The sequence below is a fragment of the Balaenoptera musculus genome, chromosome 17 (assembly GCF_009873245.2).
Source record: "Balaenoptera musculus isolate JJ_BM4_2016_0621 chromosome 17, mBalMus1.pri.v3, whole genome shotgun sequence".
Taxonomy (NCBI): Eukaryota; Metazoa; Chordata; class Mammalia; order Artiodactyla; family Balaenopteridae; genus Balaenoptera; species Balaenoptera musculus.
Window position 1 is genome coordinate 37,100,459 of NC_045801.1, and position 16,954 is coordinate 37,117,412.

The 16,954-nt window shown below is 38.6% G+C and overlaps 1 protein-coding gene across 1 annotated transcript in view; it reads right to left on the minus strand.

The window, feature by feature from the left end:
- Positions 1-16,954, minus strand: part of VPS13B (vacuolar protein sorting 13 homolog B) — a 775,748-nt gene that overhangs the window by 160,425 nt on the left and 598,369 nt on the right. The window contains exon 37 of the mRNA XM_036830846.1: positions 1,138-1,340. Coding sequence (XP_036686741.1) covers positions 1,138-1,340 — 203 coding nt within the window. The remainder of the gene's footprint in view (positions 1-1,137; positions 1,341-16,954) is intronic.

The following is a 16,954-nucleotide window of genomic DNA, read 5'->3' on the forward strand; positions in this document are numbered from 1 at the left end:
AGATAGTTAGTGGGTAGCAGCTGCATAGCACAGGGAGATCAACTCAGTGCTTTGTGCCCACCTAGAGGGGTAGGTTAGGGAGTTTGGGAGGGAGATGCAAGAGGGATGTGATATGGGGATATATGTTTATGTATAGGTGATTCACTTTGTTATACAGCAGAAATTAACACACCATTGTAAAGCAATTATACTCCAATAAAGATGTTAAAAAAAAAAGAACACACACAAATTCTATCCAAATAGAAAATATCAAGAAATAAGTTGGATACCCTCACACATTCAATACTTGGCTGCAAATCAAATGCATAAAAGGTTGCAATGTAAGGTTATATACCATGTTAACAATCAGACATCATAATAGCTAATGACCTGTCATTAGGAAATGGTTCTTATATTACCGCTGATGACACTGCTTGAGACAGGCTGACTACTTTGTAATTAGAAAAGTCTACACATAGAAAAAAGTTTATTGACTCAGCAATTCCAAACATGTCCACACAAAACTTGTACACAAATGTTCACAGCAGCATGATTCATAATAGCTAAAAGTGGAAAGAATCTAAACATCCATCAATTGCTGAATGGATAAATAAAATGAGGTATATCCATACAATGGAGTATTATTTGGTCATAAAAAGGAATAAAGCAGTGGCACCTGCAAAAACATGAATGAACCTTGAAAACATGATGCTAAGTGAAAGAAGCCATTCACAAAAGACCACATTTCATATGATTCCATTTACATGAAATGTCCAGAAGAGTCAAATATGTAGAGACAGAAAATAGTTAGTGGTTGCCTATTTCTGGAGAGGGAATTGGAGGATAATGGGGAGTGAATGCTAATGGATAAAGGGTTTTGGAGGTGGGTGTGTGAAAATGTTTTAAAATGGATTGTTGTGATGACCACACGACTCTGTGAATATAGTAAAAAACCACTGAATCGTATTCCTTAATCAGGTGAACTGTATGGTTTGTGAATTATATCTCAATAAAGCTGTTAAAAAAGTTTAGTAAAACAGCAATCTGACAATACCCTTTTCTCACCACACCAAGATTTAAAATTTAATGAAACAGTTCAAACAATAAACAAAGGCTAGTTTAAAACTTATGGGAAAAATGGGGCCAATCCCAACAGACCTGCAGCAGACCTCCTCTTAAATCAATGGATATTTTTGGTATGGACTGTTCTGGGCCTGGATTGCCACTGTGTTTACACCATTTAGCTTCCAGATTGGCAGTAGCACAACATGGTCCTATCAGAATCCGACTTCTTTCTTTGAGACTTGTTTTAAGGAGAAAATCATTTACGCTGAGTAGAAATGATGATCCAAGAATTACACCTGGGGAAAAAAAAAAGAAGAGATGGAGAGGGGTATATGTTATAATTCTTCCTTGTCAAAGAAAAAGTATGTTTGGGCAAGAACTATCTGCATTTTTTAAGAGTATTAACTCATCCTTGGTCAGAGTTTTCTTTTCAGTTGGCTTTTCCCCACAGTTTCATGCCATTTATATAGAATTCTAGTTATGAAGCAGGTATACCTCACTCACATTCCTAACAAAGCAATATTTGCCAAAACGTTATGACTTTTTCCATGTGTGAGCATTTTAAGTTTTATGAGTAGAGACATTTTCATTAAATTGTGCAAGTTTTTCAAACACTACATTTAAGAATGAGAACAGCTGCTTCATTTGTCTATTGTTAACATGATGGGAGAGGGCAATTTTCTGTGATTTCTTGTAGTAACAGAGTACAGTATATTACTTTGTGAGACACTCAAGTTTTTGACTGGCCCATGTTAAAATTCAAAACAATCAAAATATATAACATGTGTTTTCTAAAAATTTTAGTTTAATCCAAACTTCACACATCATAACCACTTGAAGTTTACAAAGTCTTAAAAACAGATAGTGGCAGGTTAGATTTATGAGAAAAACTATATGCTATAGTTCAAAGTAAATATACCCAGAAAAGGAATACACTTTAAAATGTAGCTTTTCTTTTGAACTTAAACTTGAAGTGTAGATCAAAACCTTTTCATAAAACCAATGGCACACTTTAAGATATTTCGATGCAAAGTTAGAGTGGTGGGTTAACTTTCCCCTAAGGAGCTCATATTCTGAATTGTCATTGTGAATATTGAATTTCACCAGACCACGTATGTAATGCCCATGGCTTATTTTTCTAATGATATTTGATCCTTAAAAGAGATGAAAGAGGGAGTCAAGATGCCGTAGTAGGAGGACGCGGAATTCCTGTCTCCTCACAACTAGGGCACCTACCAGGCACCGGTGGGGGACCACTGACACCTAAGGGGACGGGAGGAACCCCCAGCGACTGGGTAGTACATGGGGTGTGGGGGGAGTGAAGGGGGAGGAGAAGTGGAGGCAGGGTGGGACTGGCGCCCCTGAGGGGCTGCTGGGGGAGAGGAAGGGATCCCACACTGGAAGTGGGAAATTGGGGAACCATTGGGAGGGCAGAGGATCAAAAGGCAGCATGGCCAGGTTTCCCCTGCCTACTTGGACCCCTAGGAACTGCTGAGATCCCGGGGCCTGATCCTCTGCTGACAGAGGCCCCCTCCAGCCACGAGGGTCCTGAGGGAGTGGGAGGGAGGGAAGGGGGAGCAAAAGTAAAGGTCAGACCTCCGGGACCTGCACCCCTGAGAGGTAGCAGGGGGAGGGGAGGAGTTCCTACATCCAGAGGGACGCACCCACAGTTAGGGGTCCAGTGGCCATGGGGGAGATGGTGGGGGGTGGGGGGACATGAAGGAACGGAAGGGAACGGGGCCAGTGCCTTCCCTGTCCACTTAGGCACCAGGAAGCCTCTTGGGCTCCCGGGCCTAATCCTCTGCCCTCAGAGCCTCCCTCCTGCCGTGCAGAGCCCAAGCCCCGCCCCTACACCCCACCCAGGGCCCCACCTCTACATTTGGAGACCCCCTCCAATGAGCTGAGCCTAAACCGAACCCAAACACCCTCACTCAGGGCCCTACCTCCAAACTCGGGAACCCCACACTCCAGAGGCCCTCCTTTCTACGTGCTGCCTCCCCCCTTCCATGCAGGTCCTAAGCACAGGCCCCGCCCCATGCTTGAACGTTGCCCCCGCAACCCGCCTAGGTCCCGCCCCACCCAAAGCCCCACCCCTGTCTAAGTTCCACCCCCCACCTAAACTCTGCCCCCATAGCCAAGGTTTTTTTTTTAACATCTTTATTGGAGTACAATTGCTTTACAATGGTGTGTTAGTTTCTGCTTTATAACAAAGTGAATCAGCTATACATATACATATACCCCCATATCTCCTCCCTCTTGCATCAAAAAATTTCACAATTAGTATGGAAACACAAAAGGCCCCGAATAGCCAAAGCAATCTTGAGAAAGAAAAATGGAGCTGGAGGAATCATGCTCACTGACTTCAGACTATACTACAAAGCTACAGTAATCAAGACAGTATGGTACTGGCACAAAAACAGAAATACAGATCAATGGAACAGGATAGAAAGCCCAGAGATAAACCCACGCACATATGGTCACTTTATCTTTGATAAAAGAGGCAAGAGTATACAATGGAGGAAAGCCTGCCTCTTCAATAAGTGGTGCTGGGAAAACTGGAGAGCTACATGTAAAAGAATGAAATTAGAACACTTCCTAACACCATACACCAAAATAAACTCAAAATGGATTAAAGACCTAAATGTAAGGCCAGACACTATAAAACTCTTAGAGGAAAACATAGGCAGAACACTCTTTGACATAAATCATGGTAAGATCCTTTTTGACCCACCTCCTAGAGAAATGGAAATAAAACCAAAAATAAACAAATGGGATCTAATGAAACTTAAAAGCTTTTGCACAGCAAAGGAAACCATAAACAAGATGAAAAGAGAACCTTCAAAATAGGAGAAAATATTTGCAAACGAAACAACTGACAAAGGATTAATCTCCAAAATATACAAGCAGCTCATGCAGCTCAATATTAGAAAAACAACCCAGTCCAAAAATGGGCAGAAGACCTAAACAGACATTTCTCCAAAGAAGATATACAGATTGCCAACAAACGCATGAAAAGATGCTCAACATCACTAATCATTAGAGAAATGCAAATCAAAACTACAATGAGTTATCACCTCACACCAGTCAAAATGGCCATCATCAAAAAATCTACAAACAATAAATGCTGGAGAGGGTGTGGAGAAAAGCGAACTCTCTTGCACTGTTGGTGGGAATGTAAATTGATACAGCCACTATGGAGAACAGTATGGAGGTTCCTTAAAAAAACTAAAAATAGAACTACCATATGACCCAGCAATCCCACTACTGGGCATATACCCTGAGAAAACTGTAATTCAAAAAGAGACATGTACCACAATGTTCACTGTAGCACTATTTACAATAGCCAGGACATGGAAGCAACCTAAGTGTCCATCAACAGATGAATGGATAAAGAAGATGTGGCACATATATACAATGGAATATTACTCAGCCATAAAAAGAAACGAAATAGAGTTATTTGTAGTGAGGTGGATGGACCTAGAGTCAGTCATACAGAGTGAAGGTCATACAGAGTGAAGTAAGTCAGAAAGAGAAAAACAAATACCACATGCTAACCCATATATATGGAATCTAAAAAAAAAAAAAAAAAGGTTCTGATGAACCTGGGGCAGGACAGGAATAAAGACAAAGATGCAGAGAATGAACTTGAGGACACGCGGAGGGGGAAGGGTAAGCTGGGATGAAGTGAGAGAGTGGCATGGACAAATGTATACTACCAAATGTAAAATGGATAGCTAGTGGGAAGCAGCTGCATATCACAGGGAGATCAGCTCAGTGCTTTGAGACCACCTGGAGGGGTGGGATAAGGAGGGTGGGAGGGAGACGCAAGAGGGAGGGGATATGGGGATATACGTATGCATATAGCTGATTTACTTTCTTATACAGCAGAAACTAACACAACATTGTAAAGCAATTATACTCCAATAAAGATGTTAAAGGGAAAAAAAAAAAGAGATGAAAGATTAAAAAACACCTTAGGCCCACAGCATACACGTTTCAAAGTAGAGTACCCATCTTGGCTTTTCAACTCTGTGGAGACTTGAAAACTGCATATATGTTGTATATTCCTACTGTAGAAATAAGATACACAACTTCTAATCTTCCATAGAGGACAATCACACTCACAAAAGCATTAGGGTTAAGACTCTTGTTAAAAATTATGATGGTGAAAATCAATTTCTTAAATTTGTTCATCAAATATATAGTGGCACTAAGACTTCCACTTCATTTACACAATTTTATTGATTCAGAGTTACACTTTACTTAAAGAAAAAATAGAACGTAAATTAAAAAATTGAAACAGGCCCTCATATACCCAAGAATCAACAATTATTTTTATTAATGGAGCTTAGAACTTAAGTCACAATTTCTGACTTAACTGCATTACATTTCCTAAAATATTTACTTCTCAACAGTAAGTACTTGCTAAATGAAACACACCAACTCATTATTCAAAAATTTGTCATAATGGGAGTATACAAGTATAGGCTTAATTCAGTACAGTCATCTAGCAAATGAGCATTAAGGGAATGTCAGAATTACGATACCTTTTATTCTCAAATACATGCATCTTCGTACTACCCCGCAATGAAATACCCAATTATCTGATGGTAATCTTAATGTGAATGTTCTATTGGTCCCTCACACGAGAAGTGTTTAATATCAAAGCTCTCTTAGGGTTTTTTTTAAATCTTATTTATCATTCTCATCAGGCACCCAGATTGGATAATTTTGGAACCCACTTTGAGTGTTCACTCTTAGATAGGTTTCCAAGACTTACCAATTTCTATATCATTCTACCCAACTCTATTATTTTAAAACATCAAGGAAGAGAGACCTTAGTAATCTAAGTGACTGAAAAGGAAGGCCACACCACCTTCACCAGTAGATTGTGACCATCCCGGAGGCAAGGACCATCTTATGCAGTATAGGACTAGTCAAAACAATAGTTATTCAGGACATATCCTACTGTACTAAATGACAGTTTAGAATCTTATCTTATTTTCAGCTGTCACAATATATTTCTTAATTGACAGGCAGGAAAGAAAAGTGCTTAAATCTTTGCCATTCTTCATTTTGCATCATTGTATCACAGAATAGTAATGCTGGATGGAAGAGACCTTAGAAGCCATCTTTCCAAGTCCCTTCCTCTAAAAAAAAAAAAGAAAAAAAAACTAAACCCTTTTTATTTTGAAATAATGTTAGACCTACCTAAAAGTTGCAGAAATATACAGAGTTCTCATGTATCTTTCACCCAGCTATGTAACTATAGTACAAACGCTGAAATCAGGAAATTCACTTTGGCATAACACTACTAAGTAATCTACAGATTTTATTTAAATTTTGCCATTTCCCTCACTAATGTCCTTCTTCTGGTCCAGGATGCAATCTAGGATCCTTAGTCTCCTTTAATCAGTGACAGATCCTCTAGCTTTTTTTGGTCTTTCATGACCTTGAGTCTCTTCAATAGTCCAGGCCAATTATTTTGCAGAATATCTCTCAATTTGGGTTTATCTGATGTTTTCTCATTAGAATGAGGTTATGCATTTTTGGCCAGAATACCAGAGAAGTGATTGATACCCTTCTCAGTGCATCATACTGGGGAAAGTGATATTGATGTTTTACTACTTGCTGGTAATACTAATGTTCATCACGTGGCTAAAGTGGTGTCTGCCAGATTTCGCCACTGTGAAGTGGTTATTTTTCCATTTGTAAACAGTAAGTATCCTGTGGAGAGATATCTGCAGATTATGCAAATATCCTCTATTACATCAAACTTTTACCCATTAATGTTAGCATCCATTAATGCTTCTTGCCTGCAACAATTATTACTGTGGTGTGTGGTAATGTTGATTTCCTATTTCTCTTACTCTTCTACAATTATTAACTAGTATTCTATAGTAAAAAGAGCTGCCCCTTCTACTCTATTTATTAGTTCAATTATTTATTTATACCAGTATGGACTCATGGATATTTATTTTATGGGTCCTAATCTAATACTATCTTTATTTTACTTTGTTGCTTAAATTGAACCAGCTTTGGCCATTGGGAACCCCTTCAAGTTGGTTCCTGTGTCACTGTGATATACCCCCATAATTTTTTGAGAACTTCTTTACTTTCTGGCCACAAGATGTTTCAGGCTCAGTTGTATTTTTCCCATCCCATCTCTGGCATCAGTCATTTCTCCAGAGCTTTGGTTTCTTTTGCTGAAGAATGGCATCTAGAAACCAAAATCTGGGTGGCAGATATGCTCATTGCTGCTAGGGTATCTCTGTTTCTAGGGACTCTCAGTAGAGAGGGCTAAGAAGTATATGTGTGTCTACTGCCCATGTATACACACACATGTATATTTCTGTATCTATCAGTAAATATATTAAAAATCATGAATTCATACTGATACCTCTGGTTCTAATCCCAAACCACAGGATTTGGTTTCTAGCCTATTCCCTTTTCTTATTTGTAATCTCTTCCTACAACAGTGAGAAACCTGCAGAGTACTCCTTCTGATGTGTTGATCTGAAGTGATCTGATGTGTTGATCTGAAGTTGATCTGATGTGATGATCTGATCATCCCTAAAACATCACTTTGGAGAGAGTGGTCAAAATTAAAGCAAAAGAGCTAAGACAGAAACAAAGGACAACTTTATTAAAGCAAAGGCAATTATCTATCAAAGAAAAGACTATCAAAAGCAAGGGCTGATATTTATCCCTAGAAGTCTCATTAAGAATGGGCTTGACAGCATTTTTTCTGGAGCATACAGAAGAACGAGATTACCTTTCTCACTCTATAGCACTTTTCATTTATACAAAGATATTTGTAAGCATATGATAAAATCTTCTTTGTAGAAGTAACTTAATACATACAGAATTTGAACCTTACTGGATATTTCTACTGTGCAGCAATGGCCTCAAAATACTGATATTGTACTAAGTTTCTGAGGTTTTGCCTTAAAACTAGAACTGGAATGACAAAATTTGCATCGTGATTCCTTACCGTATATTCCTCAGAAAGTGCTTATCCCTTCTCAAAGAAGAACGTGAGTAGGGTTGGTGGAAGGTTCTTCTTAACTCCCCAAAGTTACACAACTAGAAGTATTGATATTTATTAGCTAGGGTGAGGAGGGATATAATAAAAAATTCTAGACTTGCATTTTTACATAAAAAAAATCAAAATGTTGACAGCTTTTGTGTTACTGTGTACACTGTTAAACACATGAACATTTTCCTACTGTCATACAAATTCTATTCTTTCTTGCTCGGGTAGAGAAAACGAGATACCTAGAATTCTCAGGAGAGTCAAGGTAAAGGTAGGGACTGAGACCTTGGGAAAATGGCCTAGAAATAGGAAGCCAATGGTCGGGCAAACATTTGGGAGCCTGAAACAAGAAGAAAGAAGGTGGGTCAGACTCAGGTGAGCACTGAGGAGGGCAGGAGGAGACACAGTGTGCCTGAAATACAAGAGACCTTACAGTTGAGGCAGGCACTGACCCAGCTACAGCTATATTCCAGCAATAGCAGAATTTAATGACTGGTTTTCTAGAAAGTAGACTAGTAGGCCTAGGAACCTGCTGAAATTTCTAGATGTTCAGGTTTGATATTCTCTGGAGTTTGATCTGGTTCAAGGATGAACATGAGGCTTAATGAAAACCAATGAGGTACAATAATACTTTGGGGAGAGAAACCTTTCCTCTTGCTTTCCGGTTTTGAAGGCAAGAAAATGAAGGTGTTAGAGCTGCTGGCTGCCACCATGTGTCAGCTATTTCAGTGAAGTTCTTTACTATAATGGCTTTAAGGATAATTTCTTATGATGGTATCCATAACCATGCCTAATTTCTTAAATAAGTGCTACTCCCATGCTTCTGTCTATAAGGAATTTGGATATACTGGATCACCTCCAACTTGATATTTATGCATGCGTGCATTACTCATTCAACCAACGTTTACTGGTTATCTACCATATATTGGGTATATACAAAGATAAAGCGAATAATTTGCAATTTTCTTTCACATTACAAGATTTTTCCTTTTTTAGCCTCAAGTTCTGAGATCTCAGTAAGCATCAGAGGGAAAAAAAGACAACCAACAACATTTATAATTTTGACTCTGTTCAGCAAGTGAACTGTTGAAAAACACAAATACTTCCCTATTATCATACAAACAATTTTAGTTTTTGCTTTTTATTCACTTTATGTGCTGTCAATTCTTTCACTCTAATCAAATACTTAATTGAATACCTATGTGTTGAGTTGCTGTTCTTTTCTTTACCCCTTCATTTCCCCAATAGCCTACCCCTCACTCTATTCTTACTTTTTCTAATCCTTTATAGTTTGTACTTGCCTATTTCTCAGGTCTACCAGCACTGATCATGGGCTCGTATGAACACAAAGGGGGCATTGAGAATTTAAGATGCTAATGTTGGCAGTGAGGATACAGGAACAGGCACTGTCTAAAGGCATTATGGAAACACATGACCTATAGATATAAACGTGCCCTGCCTGGTCCCTTCTGTCTCCTTTCTTTTCTTTCATGTCATACACCTACATGGAAATTAGGAAATTAGGCGTGGTTTGCTTTTGAGACACGTAAGTAGTTTAACTCATCCCCATGTGCCTACCTGCCCACTGCACTTGCTACACACACCAGCCTGCTGTGGCTTTGCTCCGCAACGAGGGGATCCAGTTACTTGCGGCACCACAGAAAGGTTCACCCACAAGTACCAGTTTTTAAGTTTAATAGAGTCTCTGTTTCCTTTTGAACATTTCCTGCTACCTTTTTAAAAAGGTACAACAAAATAATAGAGAAACATGTTAGTTCAAGTGGTTTTAATCTTGGTGTAAATGACCAGTAATAAGAGATTATGGTGATCACTTAATAATAAAGAGTGGTGATAAATTACACAAAGGGTCATTTGTGAATGGTAAAGCAAAGTTCACACTTTTACCACAATCTATGAAAATAATCCTGGGACTCGTGACAGAGTTATTAATTCTCCTGTCCCCATTCTTTCACTCTGTGAGAAGCTGGCCTATAGGACATCATCCCTTCCTTTTTGTTTTTTTCAATCAGGAAACATACTAAATATCTTCCTTGGGATAAAATGAATCTTATTTTATATATCACCACACATATAAACCCAGGGCCACAGAGAATATTCAGAGTTCATGTAAGATGGATACTTATACATTCAAAATCCGGAATAAATGGCAACAGAAAGTGAGTTAAAGGCCTGTGTTATTCTTCTTCTTAATGGACTAATAATGCAAGGTGGGACAAAATGACTATAAGTAGAAATTATAAAAAACTAACTTCTTAGCACTGAAACATTGGAAAAGGCTGAATAATTTTGTGAAGTTTTACCACTCCTCTACCCCTGTGTGTGTGTGTGTGTGTGTTTACATATAAGCAAACATGACAAGATGTTTATATTTGTTCTAGCTCATGAGTATATAGGCATTTGATGTATTATCCTTTACATTTTCTGTACTTTTAATTTTTCCCTTAAATTTCCAAAAATGACGAGAGAAGAAAAGAAAGAAAAAAATTAAAGAAATATGCTACAAAAGTATAAGATTTAGAATGGTCACAAACTTTAAAAGCATGAATATTATTCAAGCTATTTATGCAATCACTGATCAGGTCATTTTTTAAAATTTAATTTTGAAATAATTTCAGGCTTTCAGCAAAGTTAGTATCTTTCATGCAGCTTCCCTTAATGTTAACAACTTACATCAACTATAGAATGAGTCTCGAAAGCCAGAAAATTGACATCGATACAACGCTACTAACTAAACCATAGACCTTGTTTGAATTTCACCAGTTTCTCCCTTCATGTCTTTTTCTTGTTGCAGGATCCAACCCAGGATCCTACCTTGCTTTTCGTGACTGTGGGATAAGGTCATTTTTGACTAAGTACATTACCTCTTCTACCTCCTTCCATTCAATAGAATGCTTTTCTGCCTGACTCTTCCACTGGCTTCTTTCAAAAATCTGTGTTTATATATTTAATTTCAGCTCTAGCAAACTAATGGCAGGTACTTAATTAAACTAAATGAGGTGTATCAACATTGAGAAGTAATTTCAGAAACAACTTGTGTGATAAATAGAAATAATCTTGGTTTGTTTGCATACTGACATACTTTTCATTGAGTGTAAAAATTTAGTTCAAGGAACAGTTTCCTGACCTTTAAAATACTCCTTCAGAAGACTAATAAATGGAAACCACTTGCTTTGGAGAATGTTTACAAAATGCTGCCAGCCCTACATTGTCAGTCTCTACTAGACCTTTATTTACTAGGGCTCCTACTCTCTACATGCTGACTGTGCAAAGTGCAATCTACAGCAAGCTTCTGTATGTCATTAGAAAGGGTACTCAATGATGACGTGCTAGCAAAGCATATCCAGGTATTTTTATCCAGCTGGAAATAATCTAAGGCTACTAGGAAATCAGCAAGCTTGTGTTAGATACATCCAGAAGTCGATTTGCATAACAGTGAAGCATGAGGATGACTCAAAAAGTGAGGAAGAAAAATTGTTGTAAGTATGATCCATAAAAAGATGACCATAAATGACTAGATGACTAGAAAAAAAATTCTGTAAGTCTGGTCCACTAAGGAGATGATTAGAAATCTTTTCATTTCTAGTTTCTTCAACTAATTACGCTGAAGCACATAAAAATGGCACTTGGGTATTTTTATTTTATTTTTTTGGCTGTGCCATGCGGCATGCAGGATCTTAGTTCCCCAACCAGGGATCGAACCCATGTGCCCTGCAGTGGAAGCACGGAGTCTTAACCACTGGACAGCCAGGGAAGTCCCTGCACTTGGGTAGTTTAACCATCAAAATAGCTTGTTTTCCCCCTCTTGATCAGAATATGTAAGTGTTTCAGATCCTATTTAATTACATTCTATTTTGCAATAAGCCTATATCTGCATTTGTTGTTATAGTAAGTTGTAATATAGGATAAGATGAATAAATGAAACAAAATACAACAAAACTGTCAGAGAACTACATGGACACAGATGTTGAAGCTGAAAGGGGTGCTGGTGCTCCCCAACAAAGTTACTAACAAGTCCAGTCCTCAAAACGAGAGTCCAATTGGGTGGTCAACCTGCTAACATGTATCCCTTCTCTAAAGCACTTGAGATTTCTCATGGGTGGGATTTCCAGTCCTCAGGGACTCTCATCTAGTCCTTATCAGTGAGTAAAAGCTGGGACTTCTAGTCTAATCCAAACCTCTTCCTTTGGACATAAGAAAATGACAAGTAGCAGGAATAGGATTTTATTTTTCTTTCATATGAAGAAAGGGAGAATTACTCATGGAAGACAAAAATGTCTATTGAGTTGGCTATTTATACTTGGCCCTTGTCTGGGAAAGGTATTTTTTTGAGAAATGTTTTAAAACTCTCAGATCCTAGAAAAACTGAACTGAAAATACCAAAGGGTGACGGTGGATACGCTTTGCCTCTTTCTTCCCCTCCAATGTTTACTGCCACCATGTTTACTGCTTTCACAGTTGTGTCAGTTTATTAGGAAAATAAAACTTGATTGGATCATGTGGCTATGTTAAAAAAAAAAAAGCCTACTAACAAATCTGACCGTGCATATTGGAAAGTGTAGAGCAACCTTCTCATAGAGGAAAGAATACAGTAGCTGGTTAATTTAATGAGGAAACTGCTGGTGAATCAATTTTTTTTTTAAAGTAAGTCACATGAATGGAAGAATTGGTATCAACTCGAACAATGTTGAAAGCAAAATGACTTCCTGAGTGATTTACTGCAATGGCTTAGAAACTGGTATTAATCTACATGACCCAGGTTTTTAAAGACTGGTTTAATAGAAAGTCCAGAAGGCAGGAGACGTGTGTTACAGTCCCCACTGCACCCCAGAGTATCCCTGGACAAATCACTTAATCTCGGCACCCCTAAGTGAGGGAGTTAGGCCTAGCTCAGTAGGCCTCAACCTAGGGTTCTCTGACACTTAGGGAGTCCCACATAGTAATGGTGGTCCATGAGGTATTTTAAGTATTTCAAAGATCCTGAAAGAAATCATGAATTTGTTGGAGACAGGGCCGAAGTGTACTAAGTTTTTTGGTTACAGTAGTATCTGGTTGGTATAGTCATGCTAGCTATCTTATCCTAAATACAGTGTGTTTGGATGATGGAGAGAAAAAGGATAAAAAGTGTTCTTGATAAAGAGGATGATCTCCGAGATAATTTTCAGCTCTAAAATTTAATGCTCTATGATCTCAGCATTCATGTGGTATGACTGAGTTGGGAGAGGGAGGGAGGGAGAGGAAGATACAAAAACACTAATATTTATTGAGGAATTTAATAAATGTGTGCTAAGGAATGTGTAGGGTACTCTGTGTACGATATTTCACTTAATCCACTCAACAGCCCCATGAATTAAGTATTTTTGTCTTTATTTTGGAAATGAGCTTTTACCACAATCAACTGCCAGCAAGTAGCAGGGCTGGGATTGTCTGCCTCCTTCCAGCACCAGGCTGCTTTATAAAAACTACTGCTATTAGTTAGCTCTTAGTAATTTCATTTTTCCAATTGGTAACAGGGTTGTGAATAAATGTCTTTTTCCTGTCCCCGGCTGTCTTGCTTGGCCTCAGTATATTATGCCAACATAGCCTACAGGGCCAGAGCCCCAGCCAGAGAGCAAAAGAACATCTAAGATGTGTCTTCAGTCACTTATCACTGACAGGGTTGCTTTGGCAGAAACTTTCCTAGCAAATAGCCTTCTGGCTTATGTGGATGAGAGGGCAATTTGCTGTGACCGCAGCAAAACTAAACACTGTCACAAATTCAGTGGAGTGGGGGATATTTACTTCTAACCCTCTCTTTTTCCACAGTCCCAGTTCTAGGAGCTACAATAATTCTTATCCATTTCACCTAATACTAACTTATAAAGTGCCATCATTAGGATGCAAAGGAGACACTATTAAGAAAAAGATCTCTAGGGACTTCCTTGGTGGTGCAGTGGTTAGGAATCCGCCTGCCAATGCAGGGGACATGGATTCAAGCCCTGGCTCAGGAAGATCCCACATGCTGCGGAGCAACTAAGCCCATGCGCCACAAATACTGAGCCTGTGCTCTAGACCCCGCGAGTCACAACTACTGAGCCCGTGTGCCACAACTACTGAAGCCCGTGCGCCTAGAGCCCGTGCTCCGCAACAAGAGAAGCCAGCACAGTGAGAAGCCTGCGCAGTGCAACAAAGAGTAGCCCCTGCTCGCCGCAACTAGAGAAAGCCCGAGCGCAGCAAAGAAGACCCAATGCAGCCAAAAATAAGTGAATAAATAAATAAAATTTAAAAAAGAAAAAAAAAAAGAAAAAGATCTCTAGTATTTAATTGCTAGGACTGGAAACTTTCTTCTCCAATAGCATTTTGCACAGTGAGATATTTTCATGTTAATTGATAGCATTTTTGTTGTCTCAGATGCCCTTTTTTCTCCTGTCCAAGGAATACTGTTTTAAAATGCGTATATGGGACATTTTTACCAGTTGTCTCTTTTTTTCACCTCAAATGTATCTAAATCTAGAAAAATGGTTCTCTCCCATATCTTTGTTAAAGGTAGGAGAAGAAATAAAAAGCATTGATTTTTTTTTTCTATAGTACATAAGCACACAAAGTCTAGTGCAATGGAACACAATTCTAAAATACATAACCTGGACTTCCCTGGTGGCGCAGGAATCCGCCTGCCAATGCAGGGGACACAGGTTCGAGCCCTGGTCCGGGAAGATCCCACATGCCGCGGAGCAACTAAGCCCGTGCACCACAACTACTGAGCCTGTGCTCTACAGCCTGCAAGCCACAACTAGTGAGCCCACGCGCCGCAACTACTGAAGCCCGTGTGCCTATAGCCCGCACTCTGCAACAAGAGAAGCCACTGCAATGAGAAGCCTGCGCACTGCAATGAAGAGTAGCCCCTACAACTAGAGAAAGCCCGCAAGCAGCAACGAAGACCCAACGCAGCCAAAATAAATAAATTAATACATTTATTAAAAAAATACATAACCAGAGGCCAACAGTTTTCTAGCAGTCTAGATTAAGTTTGGAATTGGTAACTAAAAACAATAGGGGGAAAGACTAATCTAGCTGGAGGCAAGATTTGAAGGTGGGTATACTTGGGAGAGTGTAATAACTGTACTGGATTTCTCATTAGAAGGGAGCAGAGTCTTAGGAAGACTTCACATTCCCCAAGAGAACCATATTTACACAATTAACAATTCTTTTGTTGAAAAAAAAAAGCTTTCATTATTGCATGTGGACACGTGTGGGCTGTGTAAAAATATAAGAGATGTGTAACCCATGGTAAACACAAAGTAATGATCTTAAACAGGCCAAATCCTTGAACTCGTCATTAATAAATGTCTCTCCTGCATTCAGCTACCCAGGCTGCTGGGAGCCTGTTTTCTTCAAGTACTTCAAACACTGAAATCCAGGAACATTTATTATTTTAATCCATTACAGGCAGTGCTTGATTTAACTTTATTGGTTGTGGTGGTGGTAGTGGTTATAAGTGGGGGGTACAGCAATGTTCTTTTACACATCATTTCAAAAGGGCTTAATTATATTTTATAGTTTGGGCCAGGAATTCTGCTTGTTTTCGGTCTAACAAGGTTCAAATGGAGTTCAGGTCGGTGATTAATCAGAAGAAAAAGTCAGAGATGGTTATCTCTCTGAGATGAGCTCATCTCCCTCTACGAAAGGCTGGGCAGGTACATCATGTTCACTGCGCCACAGCACACGAGAGTGCTCTGACATCCGAACATGGCTGCTTATTGGATGATTTTTACTTTTCAGGCAGCCTGGAAATTAACACATCAGAAATTTCACCCAGTGGTTACCTTCTAAATTTCTGAAGTTACTATCCTATGCATTTAAAGGCTTCTCATTAAAATCCAAAACAGCTATAGTAACCTCACAGCACAGAAAAAAGGTACACGAAGAACAAAAATCACGTAACAGACATTAAAAAAACCCCACAGACCCTTTAGCACAGAAAAATTTAAATATTCCAAATGAAAGATGTAAAGACTGAATTAATATAATTTGGTTAAACAAAACAAGAAAAAATAAGTGACCATATAAATATGCCTGAACAGCATATATCTACTAGTGAGTTTTTAAAAAATATCAAACATTCTTAATTTTTTACCTCTCTTTTTGAGGGGGTGAAAAAAGATAATTTCTAAGATAGTAGTATTAACATTGCTTATTATTGACCAAAATTCTATCTAAACGTATATTACTGATAACAATTACAGCCGGGAGAATAAAACATGTATGTTGGGATTTCTTCTCCATTGCATACGATTTCTAAGACAGAGGACGAGAAAATTACTTTCCAAGAGAATGTCTTATACATTTATGGTTTTTATTTCCCGCTGTACTAGAGAATAAATATGGAACATTACTTTGAAAAAAAGTTATGAGAATTTTACTTTTTCCACTTATTTCCCATTCAATTTTTAGAACTTCCTATTTTACCTTTTTTGAATGTCTCAATAGTCCACCATTATGCACAGAAAAATATCACTTTTGAAAAAAAATCAGTAATCCACAGGTAATTTAAGAGTAAAAAAAGGACAGGCCAGTTCATCAGTAGCAACTTTGAACCTTGTTATAAAGTAATAGGAGGGAATCTGACCAGGATTAATAGTGGTCCTCAGTTCTGGGATGAGGGGTGTCAGGTTACACGGACTCTGGGCCATCTGTTCTGCCTGCCTACATTTTACTTCTGCAAAACTATAAACGCACCTCTACCTCAGGGACTATAGAAAGGCATTAGAATTCTTCTGCTTTTCATTATCACAAGATTCAGTAACTCACTTCATTGTCAAGATAATCCCCTTTTACTCTTTCTTTTGCGCTTGCGGGGTATGGCCAAAATGACAAATA